Source organism: Ammospiza nelsoni, chromosome 5 (assembly GCF_027579445.1).
Source record: "Ammospiza nelsoni isolate bAmmNel1 chromosome 5, bAmmNel1.pri, whole genome shotgun sequence".
Classification (NCBI taxonomy): Eukaryota; Metazoa; Chordata; class Aves; order Passeriformes; family Passerellidae; genus Ammospiza; species Ammospiza nelsoni.
The window spans coordinates 22,450,347-22,476,504 of record NC_080637.1 but is presented as its reverse complement, the minus strand read 5'-3'; the positions used below and the strand labels follow the sequence as shown (position 1 = coordinate 22,476,504).

The 26,158-nt window shown below is 36.3% G+C and overlaps 1 protein-coding gene across 4 annotated transcripts in view; it reads right to left on the bottom strand.

Annotated features, from left to right (window-relative positions):
- CADPS2 (calcium dependent secretion activator 2) overlaps positions 1-26,158 on the bottom strand; it is a 285,443-nt gene that overhangs the window by 38,114 nt on the left and 221,171 nt on the right. For 2 of the 4 annotated variants that reach the window (XM_059471758.1, XM_059471759.1), the window contains 6 exons: positions 21,481-21,584; positions 17,729-17,885; positions 10,509-10,650; positions 10,261-10,380; positions 2,056-2,211; positions 235-382 (listed from right to left, as the gene is read on the bottom strand). In XM_059471758.1, coding sequence (XP_059327741.1) covers positions 235-382; positions 2,056-2,211; positions 10,261-10,380; positions 10,509-10,650; positions 17,729-17,885; positions 21,481-21,584 — 827 coding nt within the window. The remainder of the gene's footprint in view (positions 1-234; positions 383-2,055; positions 2,212-10,260; positions 10,381-10,508; positions 10,651-17,728; positions 17,886-21,480; positions 21,585-26,158) is intronic. The other 2 variants (XM_059471760.1, XM_059471761.1) reach the window with 1 other exon arrangement.

Here is a 26,158-nt window from a genome sequence, read left to right as displayed (position 1 = left end):
ACACTCACAGGTCAAAGCAAGCAAATTACAGAGGCACTCTGTGTGCTCTCTGGTGGGAGATGAGGGGCTGTGTCTTTGCATGATGCTGCTAGGGATCAGCTGATGCACACTTCTATACCAACAGAACTATGTGATGCATCCCAGTTAGTCTGAAATTAATCTAAGGACAGTCTGCAGCATGAAATGTTTCAGATCAACCAAACACGGGATTTAAACACACAAAATTCCACTTACCTCTTGCCCCCCCTCCAGTATGCAGAGTTTAGCTGTCTGTTTCTTGGCGTCAACCAAGACGTTAAACATTGTGCACAGGTAAGAAGGTATACGCAGGTCTGTTGACTTGTTTGTCTTTTGCAGCTTCAGCTCAAATGCAATTCTTGTTCTGTTTATTAAAACGCAATTTGTAATATGAGTATCACTGATAATTCTGAACAACCACAGTAAACATAAACATGTTATTAAACATGTTGGCTTAAAAATATACATATGCATGAGAACACTTTAGAATTAAAATTCTGTACATTCAGAATGTCAGCCTTTCAATAAGCAATTGCACTGATGGTAATCTCAAGGTTCTGTATTTCTTTAGTGAATTCAGTTGAACAATAAAAGTATTATCTTCTTGCTTTCTAGATAACAATATGTTTCCTTGTGTTTAATATAAAGCAATGAAAATACCCCTTACTGTCCAGCTTTTCTATGCTAAAATGCAGTTTATTGTATAAAATGCTTGCTTCTAAGAAATATAATGAGAAATTCCTCTTCTAGCTTTCACGGAAAGAGAATTTTAATAAAGAAAATGAGTTCAATATTAAGAAAATACTAACATTTATAATGAAAATTACAACATTTTAGGAGATGCATATTATAAAATCCCTATTTTCTTCTCAAAACAGTGTAAATAAGGAGCAATGTCACTAAAATGAACTGTAAATCAACATACCTGAAGATAAAATGTTTTATTTTCACCCTTATTTTTATATGTGGATACCAGAAATTCACACAGTATTTTTAGAAGATGGGAACAGAAGAATCCTATTCCCATTTAAATTTTTTTTAAGATCATATTAATATCACAAGAAGAGTTATAATAGAAGAATTCCATCATTTTATTCTGCGTTGCTACTCTAATCTTTATTACCTAGCATACAGTTTTGACCACACAAAAAACATAATTAGTGTATTAAGACTGGTATGTTATGTATTAAGTCTAAAACATTAATATAGTCTATAGTCCTGTTGATAAGACAGTAAAAGCTTTTTTTCTTTGTCCAGCTCAAAATCAAAATAATCCATGTATTAGTAGCACTGAATCTCTTTGCTACTCTATGTTTTTTTAGACTATGATTATACTAACACTCTTCTAGTTCTTTAAGATTTCACCATTTTTCTAAGGTTTCTTAAATAACTGTAATTGACTGAGCTTCTATGCCAAATTCTTTAGAACAGATGGATTGCTTTAATTTTAGTGTTTCCTACCTTTCTTTATTAGAGCTTTAACTTTAATTCTATTCCCTGTATCGTTGCCCTTTCATAATAACATAGAAAAGTTCTTTTAAGTGTTTCTGGTTGTTTAATCATGATTTCATCACTCCAGCTCTAGGAACAGGCTCATATCCTTAGCCTGACGCTCTACTTTTTCCTACTGTGTTTAGAGAAAATAATGCAATACTATGTCATCTGTAAAGATTCTCCGCTTGTTTAGCCTTTCATATCAATATTGTACATTTTATGATTAACAAAAATTATCTATGAAATTTATTTCCCCCATTCTATTACTTTTTTTAAATCTGCATTTTTATATGTCCAGATTAAGCTTTCTGAAGCACCTAGGTCTATTCATAACAGATAGAGAAATTCTCCTTGGTATTTCCTGGATGTTGCCAAATTGTTGATTGCCAGATACTCGAAATAAACAGAAGTCATGATCCCTTTAGAACTGCCCTGATTCCAGTGACAGGATTCTGGTATAGGTGTACCTCTGCAAGCCAGCATGAGCCCTCCTGTGCTAATTTTCAAATCTCTCCCAGTTTTAAGTGATCATTTCAACTGTACCTTTTAACGCAGGCTTCTATCATGTCAGTGGCCATGAGTTTAAGTCTCTGCTCTAAATGGTGGGCAAATTCTGGTTCTGGCCAGTGAAGATCAAAAACAAACATCTGCAGAGCATCCAGTTTCCAGAAAAGATCTTCTGATGTAGCTGATCCATTGCTATAAGAAACAAAACAAGCCCCCAAGAAACAGAAGATAAGTATATGGATGTCTATCCCAGTTGCCACATAATTAAGGTAATAAGATTTCCTTATCACACCACCTTCTTCCTTCATTTCCCTGTATCTTTTATCACAGTAGCTTTTATTTAAAAAAATGTGAAAATGGTAGTGGGAAGCTTAAAATATATACCCTTAGGGTGAAAAAAGTGAATGATTTCTCACTTGTTAGCTGAGAAATATGGCCAGATGGGAGGTAGATGGGATGTTGGGGAGCATGGAAAATGAAATAGCTCAAGTTTGAGATCAAGATAGGAAAAATATAGAGTACAGGAATAGTATGGATATTTTCAATACAGTGAAGATTTTGTGCATATATTTTCTTGCCTTCATAACTCTGGTAGATAAGTCTACCAAAGGAATGAGGATGCTAGTAGTAATATTGTAAAAGAGATAACCAGAAAAATAGCCCCTTGATAAATGCTCATGAATTCTAACGGAGGGAATAGCATCAGATCTGGGTGGGGAAAAAAAAAGAGAAGTGAAACTATTCAAGAAAATTTGTGTACAAAAAAACCCAGCAGATTAATAAGGCTCTATGCCATCTCAGATTGCCCATAATGTTTTAAAGTTCTCCCACCCTGATTTGATTGCTAAATCAATCGCTTGTGATAAAATGCAACAACTTAAACTAAGCAGTAAGTTGATTTACACTTCCACTGTCAATAGAGATTAATTACATTTTCATAATGTGTTGTATTTCAATGCCTGCATTACCATTTAAGATTAGAGTATACTATGCAACATGGAATTCCAGGATGTGAGCGACACAAGCAACCAAAACTCAGCCTGACAGACCCAATTCAGATCCAAACAGTTTAAATGATTCAGATCCAAACAGTTTAATGACAGTCTCTGCTATAATTTTGTTTCTTCTGCCTTATGACTGAAGAAGAGAATTATCAAAGTGTTAAGTGACCCCAGCTCTCATGGAAGGAATCAGCGAGCACTGACTGTGCTCAGGACAGAGCAGGGTCAGATTCAGAATGAAACAACCAAGAAGGAGCTCTAATATCTGCCCACCTAAGGCACCCCTCAGCCAGGGGCACCCCACGGGTCCCACGGGGGCAGTGGGCAGGGAGGTGAATCTCAGCCCAGCCCATGCTCAGGGGCAGTGGGCAGGGAGGTGAATCTCAGTTCAGGGGCAGTGGGCAGGGAGGTGAATCTCAGCCCAGTCCATGTTCAGGGGCAGTGGGCAGAGGTGAATCTCAGTTCAGGGGCAGTGGGCAGAGGTGAATCTCAGCCCAGCCCATGCTCAGGGGTGAATCTCAGCCCAGCCCACCTTCAGGGCCCTGAAGTGCAGCAGGGTTGCAGCAGGTGCTGCATCAGTCTCACACCTGCATCCATCGCCTGGCAGACACACCCACGTGCCCCTTGCTCCCCTGCCACCACAGCCAGCCCTGTCACCCGAGGCAATGGTGCCGCAGTGCCCAGCGCAGCCCCGGGCCAGGCGAGGGGACAGCCAGGCAGTGACAAGCTGGCAGCAGGGCATCCTGCCTAAGGGAAACGCTGCCTCTGAGCAACCAGCTCTGCCTCTGGCTCTCATGGTGCAGGTTTTGATCCCATCATGGTGCACAGTAGGATATTCCACAGCCCCAACACACTTTTTATTTAGGCTTTTTCGATATTACGCATATTTTCCCCACTTGTGTTACACAGCTACTGTTAATTTTGAATTGTATTGTGGTCCTGAAAGAAAACAGCAAAAACAGGAAAAAGGCCCATGGGACTGCTAAGGTTACAACTTGCACAGGGGTTCTACCTGCTGAGGGACCCCAGCTAAGTTTCATACAGCACTAAGTTTAATTAAGGAACAGAAAGAAAAAAACAACCAAAGCTTCTGGAAAATTTATAATCCCGTTAGACTGTTTTTAAGTTATATGACAAGCAAATATTGAAGATCCATTGCATCTGCTGTGTACACTGGCAGTGAGTGAACTGTAGATGCTTTGTTTAGACCTTATCTGATTCAAAAGTGACTAAATCAAGTTTTGAGATGATTGGGGTAAAAGAATAAGACAAATCATATGGCGACAGAAATGGGATAATCTCAGTATTTTTATAACTGTTGATAAAAACACATATTTTCTAGAAAACAAACCAAACTTTCTCAAGAAACAAAACTAATAATTTTCATCATCAGATCATAAAATTAACCATTTTTACTCTCCCATAGTTGTTTCTTTTTCACCTGATGGAATTCCAAAGGAAACTCTTTAGGACTCAGGAGGACTGATGAATTCATAACACCATAAATGTATTCTTATGTACATTTACTATTTTGTTTACCACTACATTGTAGTAGCCACTTAATTTTGTTTAATTAGACTACCAAATGAAACTTCACAATTATAATAAAAGTAACAACAGGCACAGGTTCATGGAAGAATTAATTCTGTGAGAAACACTAATTCATTTGTTTTCTTTCCAAATAATTTTGAGTTTTCATCTCTCAACTTTTATTCAGCATTGTCTGATGACCTTTGAATTTGACTAACATATTGTACTAAGACGAAGAAAGAAAATAAAGTGCTACAACAGAAATTGTTTGCTCATGGTTCACACATCCTAACACAAATGTCTAATTTGTTTGCTGAATGCTTCAAAAGAAGAGCTAAACTCAGACTTTACATCTTCCTGGCACAGGAGTAATTCCTGCATTCAACTCAAGACTGAATCTGTACCCATTATCTGAGAACCTTGGTTTTTTTTCTTGAGACAGGACACATTCTTGACTATTGAAAAGTTTTTATTTGAATGTGCATGGTAAAGCTACTTCAGTCTAAAGAAAGGAATAACATTGCTCTACCAGGAAACTGAACTGACATTCTTTCTTTAAAAATTATAATAGTTATCCATGGTTTTAAAATTAAGCACAAATTCTACTGCTTTGCTGTCCAAAACTTAACGTTTCAGCCACTGTCTAGTTGCTCATTCCTATTAATCAGCTCATGGCAGTAAGAGAAGATTACCAGGGATTAAAAGAGGCAAATATTCTGCACATTGTATTCAGATTTATTTTAATGGGAATTTAACTTTGCAATTGGTCACACTTTGACTCGGAAAGCAAACCAGGTATCTCCAGGGGTACTTTTAAAATTATTTTATGTCTTTATGCCTTGCATCATACTGAAAAGAGCACAAAAATAAGATCCCAGACATAATGTTTCTCCAAGAACCTGCAGCATATCAAATCTAGGAATTGCATGCAGCCTTAATTCACTTATCCACTGACAGCTGAAAGAGGCAGCTTCCCACTGGGCTTGCCAGGTACCTAAGCAGTAGCAATTAGTCAAAGAGTACACTAATAAAGTACACTGGCTGCAAGATACTCCCACACATGACTTCAGAGTAGATGCAGAATGAATAATTTCTGGCTACATATGAAACTCCATAGGGTGGCTTGGGATATGAAAATGTAAGTATTAAATATCTAAGAATATTATCAATAAACCCAAAGATTCAAAAGCAGCTGGTTTCATTTATGCTATAATCTACCAAGGACAGGGATGGTCATTTTACAAATTACTGTGATTTTTTTTTAAGGTTACTACTGAGATACTACCCACTAGCATTTTGTGAGGACCATTTAGAAAACATGGCACAAGCACTGCATCTATTGTGAGCCCCCAGCTTGTGAACTCCAGCTTTTCATTCTTTATGCTGCCTCAAAATACATGCTCAGGGCTCAGAAAATCAATTGAGAATTCCTTTAACAGAACAGGATTTTCAATAATTTCAATGCCAGTTGCACTCAGCCCCATCTCTCTACTTTTCACCAGCAGATGAGGCAGAAGGATGGAGCAGAACCTTTGCAAGCATCAGTTAGTGTAAAGTCCCTCAAAGACACTGGGGACAGAGCTACTCCATGACTTCTCTTAGCTCAAGGCTGAGGCAACCTAAGGATCAAGCAACTAAAACAAGTTTCTCAAGTCTTCTTTCTACTGCATATTAATATTTTCAGAAGAAATTTGCCCCACAATATAAATTGTCTTCCAGAATGCTCAATAGGACCTAGCTATTCAAAATTCCTTATTCTATAGAGAGCAGATCAGCCACATTTCCCCATGCCATCAGTCCTAGGGCTATACTTTTAAATACTCATCCTTGGAAATGCAGGCCATGGCCTCCTAGCACTTTGCTGGAGGAAAGCTCTACGACAGGAATTTATGTGGCACTGCAGACACAACCCCTCAGAACAGAGATGAAAGATGGTCTCCTGACTCCCTCAGCACTCACAAACACACAGAGAGCTCCAGCACAGGAGCTCAGACACGTTCAGACCTACTCCCTCTACATCACTATTGGGGCACCGTGACTGCCCCAGCCTTTGTCTCTTTCATCATCCATTACAGCTGAGCCTTAGCAGGAAGAATAGAAATGACACATCTCCTTTGATGTTTCTTCTGGGTAGAAGAAAAGACGGGACAATTCTCCTATAAGCAAATATCTTATTCCAGGTTTCCCCAGCCCTGAATTTTCCTGAGGATGATGTTTTAGACTGGCACCAGATAGCAACAACCTCGGGTGTGTATCTACAATATTTCTGGTTAGTGACACTATGTTATGTCTGCACTGAAAAGAATAATCATAAATTAAACCATAAACAATTAAAATCACCCACATATCTAACTTAAAGCCCAGGTCCAGTAGATACACACAAAAAAAATAAAGTATGAAGAGCCATTTAAAATAGTGTATTTGAATGAATGAATAAGAAAGGAAAAACTCCTCATTGTGGCTGATTGAAAGCTTTTACAGAATACTCAAACATTTCTGCTCTTTAAGATTACCTTCAGCCAAATGGAAGAGTAATTCACAGTGCTCTGCATGTCTAGCCAGTGTGCCCTCTGAGTTATCTTCTCCAGAGACCAATCAAGAAGAACAGACTGCTACTCATAACAATTTCCCCTTTTCATATCTCACTTTCCAATGCCCAAAAAGAAGTGGAAAAAAGGTAATGATCTTTCTAGATGCGGTTATAAGTAGCATATATTTATTGCTTCAAACAAATTATCAAGGACAAAAAAGGAAAAAAATAATTAAAAATATAAACAATCTTTGCTAGTAATGTTCAAGAGAATTGTAGCAACTTTAAAGTGAAAATGGGGAAAGTCTATTTTCATCAGTAAAGCATACAAATGGATGTCCACTGTAAATATATTTTCACTTCTTTCTCTTCAGCAAAATTCTTAGGTAGGCACATAATAGCTCTATTGAATATGAATATACTTAAATGTGAGCTTGAGAGCATGGACACAAACATTAGTAAAGTTTGGAGAATAATAAATCTCTTTGTGTTACAGATAAAAGAGACACAGGACTGCAGCAAACCTTTAACACAGTTGGCCCACAGACTACTCATTCTCATTCTGACTCCCGATTCTACATTGTGCAATTCAAATTGATAATGATTAACTAGCCAAAATCATCACTTTTTGGTTAAAGAGGAAAGTCCCACAGATCTTTGTGATATACATTGTCACCTTCTTGCCAAATTATCAGTTTTGTGGCCAGAAGGAGGGAGCAGAGTGAACTGGGAAAGAAAGACTTGGGGAGGCTGTGAGGAGGAGTCCACTTGCATTCTGAATTAGATGACTCTGCTGACTGTATGTGTAATTCAGTGTACCCTTCTAATCCATCTAAACTGGGGTGTTCATCACATTGAAAGGGAAAACTGCCAGGAAGCTCTGGGTTGTGCTTAGCAGATATTGGAGCAAAAGTATTGGGTTACTCCTTGTTGAAGAACTTAACTAGTAAGTGTCTTCTTCCTGAAAAAGATGGGATGGGAGAAGAGGGAGAAAATAAAACCCTCCTCCTTTCTATGACATAACAGTGAAAGTGACCCACTTCCTCTGCCAGAAACTGAGCCACCATTACCAGGAGGAAAAAGGAAACTCCTTGGCATGGGAGGAGGGACAAGTGACTTGCAGTGCTTTTGCTGGCTTTTTTTTTTTTTTTTTACCCAAACACATGACCATTCTGAGAATTCACTTGGCTCTTCAGTAGAATTAAGATAGGCTGATTCTTAAAATACTGCCTGAATACCAAAGTATTACAAAGGTAACAATGCTGCCTGCAATCGAGACTGTCAATTCATACAAACTTTATAAATATAACATCAAAGCTCTATGTTTTGGGGAAAGAACATAAAGAGGTGCCTCCATCAGAGCCAGCACCATGGCAGATCTCATCTAGAATGCAGTGTAGGGTGGCTGAGAGGGGGTGATGGCCTTACAGAGGTCACAACCCCAGTAAGAGACACTGCTCACCCCCACTTCTCCCCAAAAGCAGCAGAATGGTGGCTACTTCTGGCAAGTGTTCACAGCATGCCAACCTCACTGCTCACCAAAGGCTATGAAAACCTCACTGGTTGGTTTAGCATTTTATGCATGTGTCATGTACACCATGAAACTGTATACAAGAACATATGCAAGGGGGATGAGCCCATGGCTGAATTTTACTTTGCTTGTACATGTTTTGACCACAGAGTCCAGATATATTGCTGCACAAACCCCTTCATTCAGGAAAGATCTACCACTATAATCCTCCAACCAAAATCTGTATTTATTATAAATTCAGTATTCAAAATACATGAAATTTCATCTACACAATTTATTTTTACTGGATGGGGGTGGTAGAGAGCAGACTACAAGAGCACATCCAAGATTAGCAACTCTTAACTGTGAAAGCTATTCTTTAAAAAAAAAGTGACCTTTGAAAACCTGGGGATAACAGAAAGGAATTTGAGTTCCAGAAGGCCAATTAGTTTGTATTCAAAGCTGAAATGACTTGCATAAGCACATCAGGAGAAACCTAGCATTACTATAGTAAACACAAAAGGTACCAAAGCCAAGGATTAAGAGGAATTCTGTCACTTTTTAGGGGAATTAACAGCAGAACAACAATGATAATACTCCCTTTTTTACAAGGAGTCACATGAAAAAGACAAGGGATAATGGGTTTGAGTTACTTCTGGAGAGTTTCTGATTAGAAAGCAAAGGAAATTTTTCACAATTAAGACAATCTGCCATTGGAATAATCCCCCCAGAGGAAATGATGGGTTCCCCAACATTGCAGATTTTAAAAATTCATCTGGACATGGCACTAGGCCATCCTACACCATGGTTTTGCCAAGAAAAGTTGATGAGAGATCCTTGAGGTCCCTTTTAACATGGTATTCTATGATTGCATTAACTCTTGCAGAAATAAATCTAATGCTATTTAGGAGTCTGTAATGTACTTGAGAAGTCAACACTTGTCTTGAAATGATATTATCAACGTATGTGTTTTGAATGTGTGTTTTTTGAAGTTTTTCACTTTCATGCTTCCCTAATATAACTTTTGCTAAAATAAGGTTAATGAGACTTTCTTTGACATAAATGGATGTGTCTTCACACAGAAATCAGACCCATAACTATGGGAATATTTCCACTGAGCACTGAAATGTTGGGGGAAAATCAAAAAGAAATAATTTTTTTTCAAGCAGACAAAGAAAGGGATGTACTTCTCCCTTTGGCACTTATTAACATTTTACTATTTTCCTGTAACATGGATATTTAATCTGATGACAATATTTACAATCAATGACTTTCTGAGCCAATATAAAATGAGTTAATCAAACCCATGCAAAAAATATAATGGGCTGCCTCATTTTACAAAACCACAATAGAAAATCAATCATCCAAAAGGTTCCCCACTGCTTATTAATTCAAAAGAGTCATTAGGATGTTTAGAGTATTAAACATCATTCCTGCTATGACAGACCTTTGCAAAGTTGATTTTCTGACTTACCACGTTTAAGACTGCTACATTTTAATGCACTAGAAAGCGCAACTCACTAACAGTCCATGCTGGGCTCACTCCCAAGAAACAACAATTTCCAACTAAGAGAGGATAAACACCATGCAATCCAAATACAGCTGCACAGAACACTAGCAAGGCCATGCAGAGCTGACATACAGTCAGAAAGTTATTGAAGAATACACACGTGGAGTCATACAAAGAAGCCATCCAGGTTGGTGTAGTAAAGCTAGGTATTTGTGGAAGATTAACAGGCAAACTTGGAACTTTTGGAAGAGCTACATTAGGAAGACTGTTGGTGATGCTCCTGTGAAGAAATAACAATGTAGGAATACAATAAAAAATAGAATATTTAGAGGACAACAGGGGAGAACCCCTTATTAGACAGAAAGCTATAAGCAGGTGCTTTGTTCAGATTTTGTAAAAAGCACTTACTTGACAGGTTGCCATGACTCTTGTTCAAGACCTCTGTGAATGGACTGAGCAATTGATGATTCCATGAGATCAATGTAGCGGACGACCATGGGAACAAAAATTTCTTGCAAGTGCTTGTGAAACTTTCCATTGCACAAAAGTGCTTTGAAAAATAAACAAGAGACAAAAATGTCAGACCTTTTGTTACAGGAAGAAGTGTATCTTAAAATGTTTTGGTACACAAAGACATTATAAGAATAAGATCTAGCTTATAAGATCTAGTAGGAAATACAGTTCAGAAAAGATAAATGAAGTGTTCCATAAGGACAGTGTAGTCCATTTCAAATTGTCAGTGTAATGAAAAGTAGGTACATACAGAAATTCTTTACTGAACCAGAACTTTTTGCATCTTAAAATTAATAATATGCTTTGCTCAATCTAAAGATTAGCAATTTTGTTCATTACTTCTACACCAAGACAGGACAAAAATACCTGAACAACAAAAAAAAAGTATTTGAATGCCATTCATAAGCAGTAGAATATTACCTACGTCATAGATGGGACTTACTACATTCTGAAAACCTGCATACACATGCAAACTGAACATGCTCAAAATCTGAAAATTAGTTTGCCATCACCCCTGCTTGTCCCTGTATTTGCTGAAGTGCTCTCTCAGCAAATGCTAACTCTTAGCACACTAATGTCCTGTCCCACCAAGACAATATATGTTTAATGTTTTGAATGTGTCTGTGTTCACCCTTTAATCTAGCACTGTTATAAGAACCCATGAGAGTATTCCCATGTGCATATGGAAATCATAGAAGCTCAGACACAGAGAAGAATTTTCATGACCTTGCCAACCTTTGTTTTCTTTTGTCTGTGCTCTGTTGTTTTAAATTATTTTGTGGGTTTCTCCTCCCATTATTCTAGCATACAGGCTTCCTGTATAATTGGATGGGCACCAAAACCACATTTTGAGGAGGCTTCCTCCTCTTCCAAGGAAGAAAATCCTGGATCACAGAGCTCACCATGGACACAATCTTTTAAAATTACAATCCCTTTTTGTTCTACTATCAATGCCACTCCATGTCTAACATGCTAAAATAATTTCTATAACTTCCAGAAACTACTTTGCCTTCCATTCCTGAATGATGTCCAGCCCAAACTGAACTTGGGAGAGATGGAGACTGTAGGGAAAAAGTGCTGTCAAATTTCTGTTCCCTGTCGCTATTTGTACAGCAAGGAGTGCCCTTGTTGCTGAATGTCTGGACACCATTTTACTTTTTTCCTTGAATAAAATGATCTGAAAGCAAAAAATTATTTTCTTGAAAACATCCTTGTAGAGCAATAGGAAATACTGTATCAATCAGCTTTACCTGAGGAATCAATATTATGTGATCAGCTCTCTGGTTTTGTGTAATTGCCTATCTTGCTAAGAATTTTGAAACTTTCAGCTAATTTCTAATCACTTTAGACACAGGGGTGGAGATATCAGATACATTAAGTTTTATAAAAACAGGCAGCTAGGTAGCAGGCAGAGATTATTAGGGTTTCCACTGAGAAAAAGGCAGAGGTGTAGGATCATCTCTTTATTAAACACTTGAGAATCCACCCTTGAGGGTACCTGTGAGTCCATTACAAACATGATCCATTATTTACACTGCTCCTCAAAATAATTGTTAACTAGTTAGTTCTGGCTTATTATTTCTATATCAGAAATTCAAAACAGTGTTATTTTCCTCTATTTATAATTGTCTTATATATATCCTAAAACTACAGCAGCTTTCACAAGCAGCAAAAATGACTGAGGAGGATTTGGATATTATAAAAGTTGCACAGTAAACAGCTGATGAGCACTGCCTTTGAGAAACAAAAGGTTGCTGGTATCCATTTGCATATTAGACTGAGTTTTCAAGGCAACTTTGAGCTGAAAAATAACAGCAAGAATACAACTGTGCCAATTAAATCAATCTTGCTGCTTTATAGTGCACCAGTGAAGAACTGTAATTAATCAGGCAATCACAGTTACTTGAAGGTATAAGCCTGTAGTTCAGTGTTTTCTGAGCTTACTGCAGAAATGCTCTGCTACAAGCACTGCTCTGGGAATTACAGTAATGAAGCCTCATGGGCAGGAAGGTGACTTGTTATTTTGAAGCCAGCATGAAAATTTAAGAAGTCACAGTCAATAAAGGTGTTCAAAAGCTGAATAATTTTCCTAACATCATGACACCAGTCTTTACAGGGAAGTGAAATTTTCCAAAATTATGCCAAGACTTATTGTCACTTCACCTCCACGGAATTCTCTCTGTATGTGGGTACACACCCACAAGAGAACTGCCGTGGATCAACAGCTCCATGAGCATTCTGTTCTCCCAGGGTTAAGGACTTGGCAGCTCTGATTTACCCATCTGGAGATCTCCATCAAGGATTAATGCAGGGCAGGGAAAGAACTCAGAGCACAGAGATAAGTGATATAGCTGAGTATCATCATCAGACTCATGGCACTCTACCCTATGATTAAAACTGATCTTGCCAAAAAGTACCAAAGGTGCATCAAAGCAGATGGGAAACAAGAGATCCTTGAGGAAATGCCACGCTTCAGATCCCTCAACTACCACTTGTCTTCAAAGCTATGTAGCTTAATTCTCCATTGTCTTTTAAATATAGACACCTCACACCCTCTTCATATGAGCCATCATATGAGCCATCATATTCACACAAGCAACGATAAAATGAAAGCCTATGCCAGAGCAAGGTAATGTATAGGCAATATTAAAGGAAAACACATTATGGGAATAGAAACAGAAACCTGAACTAGATATTCTTGAAATATTGAAGTTGAAGAAGAAAACTATTACATTTTTTCCATATTAGGAAACATATTAGCTGAAATATATTAAAATATTACAAGAAAATATCAGAGATGAATCTAAAGTCTAGTTATTCAGTACTGGAATGAGGTTTCCCTCTAACAGTAGGAAATGAATCTGCTGTGCCCATGTACCACAGAAGCGGAGAGGTTTCTATTGCTTTTTCTAATACAGGCACATCTCAGGGGCTTTCCTGGAGTCAGCATGCTATGCTGTCCTCAAGAGCTTCTGCAGAATACAAGGCAGGCAAGCATGACACAGATTAACATGAGTCTCCTTTCCCTTGACAAAATTATTGCTCTGTCAGAGAGTCTGTAATTATTCTGCTCTTAATTGGATCCTACTGAAAAGATAACTGGAATTTTCTGGAATATTTTAAAATCAAAAATAAGAAAGAGTATATTTCAAGAAGGAAATATCCAGATTATATTTCTAGCAATTGAAACTCAACCAATGACATGTGAAAAGAAAGTTTATATTCCTGTTCATTTGCTGTTTATATTCTGCCTCCACAGAGAATTTCTTAATCAGCTAGTTAAATTGCAGTAAAAATTGCAAGTGTTCCAATTTAAATGGAAATTATCTTGTATTTTTAGATACAAGACATATTTTAAAAGTGAAATTTAGAGGTTTGCTTTGTGAAAGCAAGGTTAAAATTTATTTGAACTTTACAAGATAGAGTGACATAAACAGGTTATAGCACAATTTACCTTCATGTAAAAGTCCAATTAGGAAAAATTATTATTGAATATTCTGTAAAGGAATAATGCAGCTTAACTCTCAGTATCATTAACCAAGACAGGTAGCTGTATATCTATTTATGATTTCAAAGCAGTTCCTAATAGGACTGAGCCCTGATGTGAGAAAAGATACCCTCTACAATGAATGAGAAGTGTAAGGTTTAAGGTATTGGGGTGGGCATACAGTTTGCTCTGATTACCTTAAATCCAAGTTGTTTTCTAACTCTACCCTCTCGTTTAAGAGAGGGCACAATGTTATACATAAATTCTAGTCCAGAAGTGGTACACAGTCTGTAACAAAGCAGGAAGGTGATGATTCTGTCTTTGGTGGTGCTTGCCACTCTGCTACTAACAACAATAGTGGAAAAAAGTGTATCAGAGAATTCCTGTTGAGGTCAATAACCATAATTATGGCAATGGCTTTCAAAAGGCTAACACTCAACATGCTGGTTTTTCTGAATCAGCTTCATCAGACTCTGCCCTTTAGAGCAGGTGCACAGACATTCCACTGAGTAATACTTGAAGGAGAATGAAGATTATGAGTCACCTTTATAACACCCCTGGTTTTGACTGGTTCATGCCAAGGTAGCAATGCAACAATGCTGAGCAATAGCACAGGACAAAGTGTCAGGAAGTGACACTTGCAGAGAAAACTTGTTAAGAAAATGATCAGAATACTGAATATAGAGTTGGAAAACTTCTATAACCAAAATATATAGACACTTCATCCAACTAGGCATATGCCACTAAAAATATCTCTCACACCAGGTTAAATGAAGAGGAATTAATAGGTCTGTCTTTTGGGCACTAAAAACCTGATTAATCTGAATAATTAAACAACTACAGAATGTAAATTGTCCTCTAAAGCAGGCCTCTTCAAACACAATTTATAGGCTCTGTGGAAGAAAAGTAACATAGTCATTACAGAAAATAAGATACAATCCTGGGACAACTATGTTCTTATTCCCTTTATGAATATCTAATTTTGGAAAAAATAATTTTGCTGTTCTAGAGAGATGTTGAGTACTCTATTGGTGGACAGTCTGCAAAGCTTAGCAGAGTCAGGCATAATTGTGTGTGGACAATAGCAATTCTGGAGATCATTAAAATGTATACTATAAAAGCAGCTATAATATTTTTTTCAAATATTTACAATTTGAAAAAACACAAGGAATTTATCTTCAATCTATTATTCATCTCCACAGCGAATATAATTTTTTAATTCACTTTTTGTAGTTAGCAGAGAGATGTGAGATGTTAGCAGTTAGATGTTCTCATGAGAGCTGTTCTCTCAAGAGAACAGCTGAAATATTTTACAAGATGGGAAGATCATCCTACTCCTTCCCTCCCTCTGTTCTTTACAGTTTTTCAGTTAGACAAAATGGGAATGCAATGGCTGATGTACTCTTCCTTGTGGAATAAGATCAGAAAAAATGGAGAGTCTTAAGGTGACACAAAATGGACTCTCATGAAAGAAATGAGAAGCTTCAGTCAGGACTTCCCCATCCTCCCCTCTCTTCATAAAAAAATAATACACCATATTGGAAAATGCATTTTTTCTCATTGTTAATTGAATGCTGACTTTGAAGTATTCGCCTTGAATCTTGTACAATGTTTTTACACAGTTTAAAATAGCACCTTCAGTATTATTTGAATATGAATTTTCATTATCTCAGAGTTTTTTTATTATACTTTAGTTATGTAGTTGTAAAAATAGTTTTACATGCAAGTTTTCTTTAATGCTGTAAAATGTAAGATTGTTTCTTTATTGTTAGGAGTTCTCTCATGTCAGGTTTATGTGAAAACTGATTAATGCACCAAAGATTTAGAGCTCATTTAATGCTCTCAAGACAGAATAACATGCAGGTGTCAGTCCTCCAAATTTCAGTGAAGATTAACCTAATATGCAATATGGTGACCTAACTGTTCTTCATTTGAAAGAAGTCTGAAAAGTAATCTCTGATATAGCCAGAGAGTGAGAATAACCCAGTGGGATTTCCACCTCTTCATTTCCTAATGAGTTTTTTGATAATGAGAGGTGACTTTGCCAGTCACTGTGGGCGCTATTATGGCTAATTTACTCCACTTCACTCTCCTTGTTAATTATTAACACTAGCCTTTTTATCCTCATGAGACCACATTCCAGTTTTTCTCTTTTTAGATTTTTTTTCTAAATATATCTTTATGAAGGTGATAGTTTTCAGGAGAAGATTTTCACTTAGGGTAAAGTCAGAATTATTTATTTTATCTTGGAAGACTGTAAATTTTATTATATAAGCATGGGAAGCTCTTGCTAATGCTTTTAATGCAGTTAAAAGGTGAAAAGGCTGTTAATTAAAGAATGAGCACTGAGGTATGTTCCACTTGGGAATCACTTCTTGGTAGAATGGTCACTTGCCACTTGCTAACATGTCCACTGATTAACAGGTGACTAATTTCCATAGTTTCTTTCCAGTAGTTCTGGAAAAAGAAAAAGTGTGTAATTTTCCAGATGGTTTTCACCTGCCAGAAACTGTCATTTAATATATCTATTACCATTAGGGAATTACTGAAATTGGTATACAGGTGTGATATTTCATACAACAGTTGTTTCATGTCCTTCAGTTAAAGTTTTACAATATTTGTAAGAGTTGCTTTAACATGGAAGTTTTAATAAAATGTCTTTCTTAAGCCTATTCTAGTAATTTAGCATTATTGTCCCTTTAATCTTTTAAGGAAAGAAAAATCAGCAGCCTATTAGCAATCTCTTGCATGTGAGGACAACCCTTGTTTGTTCCTAACACTTCTCTCAGGTTGGAACCACAGCTCAAAGGAACACAAATGACACAACAATAAAGTTAAAACTGGTGTCATAAATCCTTCTTGTAAGACTGCTTTAAAATATATACACAGTTTTCAGAAACCAAAGAATTGTTTTAAGTGCATGGTAACATCACAACTAGAAATGTGCTTCCTTAACTGAAAATGTATGATGGTAGGAAAATAGGCTGAATATCCCATCTTAATACAGGCTTCAGATTTTTAATCTGGATTTTAGATGATTTGACATCACTTAAAGTAGTGCACAATCCACCTTTCAGGAGCCCAGCTCTTCTGAGATCTGCAGCAGGACTGAAAAATTCCTGTATCCTCTTCAGCAACCTCAATTGCCATCATGGTGATTTTAATAAGTTTCTGAAATTGCAGTTTGCCCAACAATGGATCCAAATAGAAAATTTGTTGAGTGTATTTTTTTCCATTCATGCTGACACTACTATAGCTTTATAGACATAACTAGCGTGAAAGAAGTTTAGAAGGCTTAGAAAGAAATATAAACTACAACTTTATTTAAGCAATATAGATTAAATGTAAGCTATCAATACCTCTTTTACTACTTGTACATAATTGATTCAAAACTGAGTAATCTGTGAATACCAAGTGGTTAATGCACTGCCAGAATAAGGAGTGAAATGGTGCAAGGATAGAGAGAAACTGCTCAGCTTGCAGGAAATGGAACACCAGGGCATGTATCATAAAAACAGGCACTGTCACTTTTATTTTGAGCATTATCCTGTTTGGAAACACATTTCTAAGGTGTGGGTACATTGAAAAATCTTAAATTAACAGTATGTAAAAAAAAATAAGATCTTACTGTCATTTCTGAGGGCATTATTCAGCAGCTGGAAAAGTGGGAAGCTGTCCCAGGAGTCTTGTGGCTGTGCCTCAAGTGCTGAATCCATGTCAACAGAATACAGAGACAAAAACTTCTCTGCATGCTCAGCCAACAGTTCTGGCCACCAAGCGAATGCCTGCAAACATGACAAAATAAAATTACTAAACATGAGCCAAAGCCAAGAGATGTGCTCTGTCTGTGGCAGAACACATCTGAGTATGTCATGTCATGTCATGTCATGTCCTGTCTCATTTGGGGAGGAAGAATGGGCCAAGTGAAAAATGTGAAAATGTTTTATGAAACTTTGCATCAAAAAAAGGAAAAAATCAAACCGATTATTGTGGGAAAGGTGATATGATCAGAATAAAAATATAACAGCAAAAAAAAAAGAGAAAATATAAACACTTTTTTTTTCAGAGAGCAAAGAAAAGCATGAAGGCCTTACTCTTGAAAAAATGACTCTATATGTTTCTTTTGATTTCATTAAATTCTAGACCAGATGAATTTATTTTTAAAATAAATCTTTTTGAAAACATTTTACATTCACTTGGTAATAAAAAAGGATGCTTTATAGTAAAATTTTATTCCTTGAAGTCTGAGGGTGTTTTTTAACAGCTAGAGAGTGATTTTACTTCCTATTTTTGCCTTAAAGAGGTCAGCTTCTTCTGAGGAGGACATCCAATTTTCCTTGTGCAAATGCTATAAATCTTTAGAAGTTCACTAATGTCTATACTCATTTTCAGTAACTTAACATGTTGGAACCGTTTTCTCTGTCAAAAGAATTATATTCTTAGGCAATCCTTAAAGAAGAGAAGAAATCTGTGAAAAATATTATCAGCAAGTAAATCCAGTTCTTCATTAAAGACATGTAACTATTGTACCTTTTTACCAGCACATAAACCTAGGCTTTAGAATGCCAGTATTGGAGCTGAGCACTGGATCAGGGGAGTTCTCTGATCCTGGAGTTAAAGAAGAAGGTGGAAGGAGTTTGTGAAACAGGATGAGCATTGAATCCTGCTGAGAGTGTTTTGTTCAGGGTTTATAAGAACATATCACAGCGAGAAATGCCTACACATGCAACACAGGAAGATATTGTTGCTTTCAAACTTATGCCACTCATTTTGAATATATAATTTTGAATATTTTTGAGTTGCCAGCATGGAACATAGGTAGCTTGATCTACACAAGAGCTGAGTCCCCCCAGCTTCAAATAAATTCAGATAAATCTTCACTTGCATTTATGAAATGTAGGCCCTGGGTGGTGCAGACTTATGTAGTCAGGTCTAAATGGCATAAAATAAAAGACAACTTCTGTAAAGTGGTCTACAAATGTGGTTTTGCATCATGGACTTTCTGATGACTACCTATAGTTCCTTCTGACATGGGGCAAATGGAGAGATGATGAATTGACAAAAGTCTGAAAGAAATGCTGAGCATCTCCTGCTATTACTGAAAAGTACTTTGTGTGTTCCAGTGGTAGGACTGAAGGATGACAACTGGCACCACAGTGAGGAGGAGAGATGAGGCTGTAAAAACTTGGGCAAGAGTTTGAAATGGAGTCTCTCAGTTTCAGCAAAGTGGAAGAAATTTCTTATTAATGAACCCGTTTAAGTAGGAGTTAATTAAAGGAACAGGCTGCTTGCTCTAGAAACTAACTTCATGAAAATAAAATATGTATACAGGCACTGGCAGGGGACCCTTCTAAGCAAGCAAAACTCTATTCAGAAAATATTGCCAAAACTTCAAAACAAATCAACATCAAAACTAGAAAATGAGCCCATTTTCTCTCCATTTTCTTCCTTGTTGTAAATGACACTTTGAACCCAGACAGAAATTCTTCTGACTCTCTCTCAAGAGCTATGCATCATTACTTGGGCAGCAAGAGAGAATAGGAAAAAAAAAAGTTAAAGCTAAATGTAACAGCACAGTTGCTATGAATAATAATAGGCTAAAAGCAATTAGCAATTGGTGACACGCATTCTAGGAGAACAGAAACATTGCCTGCATTAAAGGAGGAATGGAGTTCTGAGATTCTAGAAGGCACATAAATGTGGCCATGCAACACCACAAATCATCAAAACATTTTATGCTACATGTTCAATGTACAGTTCCATGCTGTGAGCAATGCAAAACAATGCTTAGTTCATCAGGAATCACATACCTCTCTTCCCTTTGGGAATCCCCGAAATTTGTAAATGTTATGAATTAAAAAAAAAGAAAAAAAATCTAGTGTTAAAAATGTGATATATTATTTTACAGATTACTGATCCTTTTTGTTAACTGTAGCATCAAACACTGAATATTCACATAACATTAAGATGTGAAGTCACCAGACTTAATTATCTTTTTTGAGTAGGGAATGTATAATTTGGCAATCTTTTTCTCAGATATACTTTAATACTGAAATTCTGAATGCCCTATAAATTTCAGTGAAATTGAACATGCATTACATGAATGAAGGAAAGGGAAAATAACCTTAGCATTACCTTCTTTCTTTTCAAGGTACCTTAGATTAGATTGCAAACTTTTGCTGAATAAATTTTTCTGAAGGCACGTGCAATATATTTATCCTTCTGAAAAACACCACATCTCTGACTGCAAATAAGTAGTATAGAATGCAATCTTTCAACAGAGATGCTTAATCATATATGTATGATTTGATCTGGCATTTGTTTCTGTGTTCTTTTCCACAGAAGTCCAATTTTCTTACAGTAGTGCAGGTCCTCAAAAGACAAAGACTACAATATATACATTTTATTAAGTAATCATTACACTGTAACACAGTGGCAACAGTAGTGTAGAACAGGACCTCCAGGGAATTAATTTCAAATCATCAAAACAGCTGTTTCTTCAGTATATGATAAAACATCTATAACAAGTTCACACATGACAGATGTAAGCTAAAAACCAGATTCCATAGTGTGATATAAAACCAGATGTTTTGAATGATCATATTTTATAACTATACATACTAGATAATGTTTATCCATTTGCATATTTAAAAAAATATTTATTGAGTTTTTTGAGAACATTTTAAAAACAATTTCCTGAACCTTAGAAAACTGTATTTATTAATTAAATTTCAATAATATATACCAGTGTTTCCGGGCAAGTTAGGTTTTGTAATTCCTTGACATAAGAGGTGCTAGAATTCTAGCTGTTGTGGTTTCTGTATCACGAAGAAAAGATGTGAAAGTAACAAACATAAAATTGTTTTATTTCATTTCTTCTACCTTACAATGCCATTTTTAAAAGCAAAAGTTTAAGAGCATACTTTTCCAATCAACAGAAGAGCAATGGAAATGAGATTATTATACCTACCATTATTTTCTTATACATAATTAGATCTATACATCATGATGAAAACTAGCATTCAGTTATATTTCTTTCTATTTTGAACATCAGGTGAAAAGTTGGAAGGAAAAACTGTATAAGGCTATGAATGTTTTCCATACCATTTCAGCACCTCCAGCACAAAGATGCTTTCTCTTTTTTATGCTCTTTAATTTTCACTTCTAAACCTACAGTTCATTCAAGTGAATTGAAGTAGGGTTTTATTTCACTTCACTTTACATAAGCTTCAAGTCTCTTATTCCTCTGTAAACGTGAACTGCCTTAAACATATGTCAGAAAGGAAAACTAAAATGTTTCTTGACAGACTTGCTTTGCATCAGAGGAGCAAAAATGCAGGAGCAAACCATTCTGTGCAGCAAATGCAATTACAGCCTCACCTCTGAATGATGCTCTTCATTTTGCTGCAATACTTCGATACAGAGTTCTGCAAGGTGGAGAACCTCTTCCAGTTTTCTTGCAGGTGTTGCTTGATTCATAGTCTCTATATGAATATAAAATGTAAACCAAAATTGTTTTAGTTACAAATATTATTTACAGTAAGAGAAAATTATGTCAGAAACTAATGGGAATGCTGCAAACTGACAAATTTCTAAAGTAAAAGAAATTTCAAGTGTTAAGGATAATGATTTAATACACATAAACAGAGCTGAATGTCCAGATTACAAAAAAGAGAAAATAATTCACAAGAGCATCAGTGGTCACTGTAAACATTATCTGATTTAAGATGTGAGAAATAACAGGTGCATCAGTGTATTAGATGCTCAACTTTTGCAATAAGGAAGTTCTTTTTCTCTTCAAGGCCATATATACAAAGACAGCAGATAGTGGAGACCTTTTTTGTTATTATCAGTATGTCTTCTCACCAGTTGACTCATTACTGTCATCAGCAAAATTCATACCTTTTGCAGCAGTCAAAAATTCCAAATGTTTAATCAAAAGAAGACATTCCATTTTAGTTATATTTAAAAATAAGAAAATGCAAACTAAAATAATTCATACAACTAATTTCTAGTAACTACTTATTCAAATAACTAATTTTCTACCTGCTGTTCATCAGTAAAGGCGAATCTGAATTCTTTTCAATACCATACCATGAAAAATAGCATTATGAAATAAGAATCTTATAACAGAATTAACACAAGTCTACTAAAAATTCCACCTAGAAGAAGTACAAATGCAAAAGTTACAAATTACATGAGGCTCACTTATTCTACCCAGAAGACTTCAAAAAGAAAGGAAACAACAAAGGTAAACCAAATGTAACTAAAATACTTACAGGGAAATTAAACAAAAATTAGCTTGCAATTAAAAAAATCATAGCACTATATTTCAGGAAGAATCAGAGGAGATAAGGGAAGAGTCCAACAGAAATTTTACAAACATTTTAGTCAGTAAAAGTAACTTGTCTGAGTACATAATCTGCATCGGTAGGGATAACTTCAGCATTAGCTATTAGAGCTTGTTTGCTTAAAAATGTTCTTGTTGCTAAGCATAAATGTATGGTCACATTCACCAGGTTTGCAGAGAACTCATAAAGCTGATAATAAGGTAAAGTGGATTTCAGGAATTCTGTTCTCTCATTTTTTGTGCAAGTTTATGGATAGCAAATCATGTGAATACACATCTTCATATGCAGAAAATTCTGTGACATTTCCTTCCCACTTTGCATTCATCATTACACAGACCATTAGCAGATTAATGAAACAATTCACATAATCTCCTTGGTTTTAGTAAGAATATCAATCTGCATGCAATAAATATTTTTAGCACTTGACATTTATAGCAAGTCAAAGCAACATTGCAGACATTTTGAGGCAGGTGACCTTGTCCAGTTCTCCAGCACTCACACATTAATGCATATTACAGCAATGAAATAAAGAGCTTTGATGCAATTTTGAAGAAACACTGGATTAGAATCTCCAGCAAACACCTACTTCAAAGTGACTAATACCCCACGTTGTTTGCATGCAAAAACCAAGCAGGAAAACTAGTTATTGAAGCAACTACAAAGAATTTTTTCAAATCTTATTAGAAGAGACCACATAACCAGATATGTTGAAATACTTTTTTTTTCTAAAATCAGAATTTAGCTCAAGAAAGAGTTAGTGTAGGAACATGGGTCAAGCACAAAGCACACACAAGGCACAAAAATACATTCATAATGCCAAGATCACTGTTTTTAATACTGTACTGTATTGCCTTTACAATTCTTATATTGTACAATGATTATATGAATACAACAACAAACATATTGAATCAAAAGAGATTAGCAAGGATCAGCCAAGTGCCTATTATTCAGGTTTTATATTATAAAGATTACTAATGGATTCAGACTAAACCAGTGGTTTCTACACTTATCCTGGACTGAAATTGCTCTTTCTCCTAGTGGTCAGTGTCCTCCCCTCCCTGAACACATGGCAAGTACAATTCATACAGACAACATACATCACTAGCAGTGTCACTGATGTTGATGAGTCTTAGGAATAAACCAGTGATATTAATAGAGAGCATGACTGGAACATCTGATTTCAGCATAAACAACTCATTTTATTGCTAACTCAGCCTGATCTTCATTACCTCACCACTTACCAAGTAAACAAAATAATTGCATGCATAATTGCATATCCTGCTAATGAAGCTAAATAAGCTGTAAAATATTCAGAATTTCTATCCTATAAGGGCTCCTCTACATTATTAAGAAAGTAATTCTAATAATTATGTTGAATCTCATGTTGCATTTTTGCTCCGGAATAAATTCACTTATTCCACACTTGCAATTAGCTCAAGATGGCCTAAAAATGGCTGTTGAACAGATATCATTATCACTAGGGAGAGCAGGAGAAAAAGAGATTTACCACCTAACTGTGAGATTATCTCGCTCCACCACTGTGATAAGATCACAGTGAAGAGAAATATGGTCTTGGGAAAGTACCAATTACATTGAACAAGGCATTAAGGAAATACAGTTGTTCTGGTCATCTGTGCTGAAGTGATGGATTTTGATCAGGTGTTTTTTTTTTTTTTTTTTTTTTTTTGTTTGTCTGAAAGGCATCATAAACCTAATAAAATGAAGGATGGAAGTGAGGATCAGAAATGTGCACACATTCCAGGCAATGAAGGAATTCAGTGTTCCCGAAGTGGAAACACTAGGGAAGGACAGGACCTACCTTTGATCAAGGATGATGCTGGCAGAAGAAGTCATGACAAATGATTTAAACTAGACATTTTAAAGTTTTCAGTTATTGTGGGACTAATGCTCAGGAACAGTTATTTTTCAATAGGATTAGCATGTTTAGGAGGAAAAAGAGTATGAAAACTGTAAATACACCTTTGAGTTGAGTATGGCAGGTTTCCAATTGATATTTAATGGCAGGAATGACTAAAAGTGTGGGCTATACTAGACTGAATCAATTCCAGTTCCATGTTTCCATAAAACTCAGCATACTATTTACTAGTTTACACTGAAACTATTTATTACTAGCCAAATATATGCAAATTACCCTTAATATTTCTAGCTTTTCACAATAATTTAAAAATAAATATCTTCTTAGAATATCTGTTCTTAAGAAAAGGTGGCAGAGAACTGTACTCAGTCTGTATCCTTGGACTGTATCTGTATCAGTCTGTATTCTTGGGAAAATCCCTCTTAATTTTTTTTTGTTTACTTATTCACAGAATAAATCAGTACATGCTATTTCTTTTGCACGATATAGACTTCCCTATATTTCACTTAAGCTTCATGTAAAGCCTCCTTCTCCACATGTAAGTTACCACACCACCTAGCCATTTTTCTCTGTAACTAAACACCTTTCAAATTCTAGGGAATATATCTTATGGATATCCACCAGTTACATGTGTCTATATATAAGGGGCTACGAAGTAATTTGAGAAATAAAGAAAGAATTTTTTTTAGCCAAGCAAGTAGTGTATATGAAATATGAGTAGCAATAAATTCTTATTTGGAAGTTTTAGACCCTCCAAAACACCTGAGCCAAATACTGTGCTTGTCTTTGTAAGCGTAAAGGAATTACAGGAATGGAAATCAGTGCTGTCAGTTTTCATTATATTCATGATGTCTTTCTTCCCACAATTACTAAAGGTTGTTAAGATGTGTTTACACTGTTCAAACTAACAAGTTGCAGCAGGAGTCAAGTCAGTAAATATGCTACTTGACATCTTTTAGAAAATAAACAGAAAAAGCCATCAATCATCTGTTTCCAGCTTCACATCCTGCCAAAATGAAAAAGCAAACGAGGCTTTGCAAATAATGGATGCTTTCTCAAGTATGCATTACCAGTGAGTCACACAGGTACCCAGCAATATTGTTAAATGAGCTAAGTTAACTGAGTGAAGCACTGCTGAAATGAAAAAGTGACTGCTTCGTGAACCAGCGGAGCCTCGGGCCACAGGGGACTGTCAGATCATCCAGCCTCACCTCCTGCATCTCACAGGTCAGGGAACTTCTCCCCAGTCCTCCTTGCTGAGACAATCAGGATGTCTAAAACCTAACATCAGTGTGTCTAAAACCCACCTTAAGCGTTCTTCCCACAAGAGAGTTGAAGACATCCTTGAAGACAAATGCACAATTCACCTCTCTCATTTTCTCCCCAGCATGTAAGTTGTTAAACATGTGTGATTAATTTCTCATTGCCATTTGCTGCACACAGGAATCTGCTCATTAGAGAGGCATTTTTTTTCTTGGTTATGAATAAAATGCAACAAGGGGACTCCTGACTCTGGCCTGCCAGTCTCACCCTCAGTGACACAGCACATATCCCTTGCTGGTTTTCCCTGCCTCGTATTTCATCCTTCCCCTTCTCTTCCAACAAGCATGTCCAGAACCAGTGTCTCAGGAAAGCCAGCCCATCTCCAGCCAGAGGCATTGGAAAAAGGGCAAGTATGCTGAGAAGCTCCCAAATTCACAGCCTCAGTGGGCTTACAGTAAAGCAAGACACAATATAATTGACAATACAGACACAGCATAATTTGAGCTTTATGGAGCCAACTCTGCTCCAGCAGGGCCCATTCATTTGGTCTTTTTAACATGTGAAACCT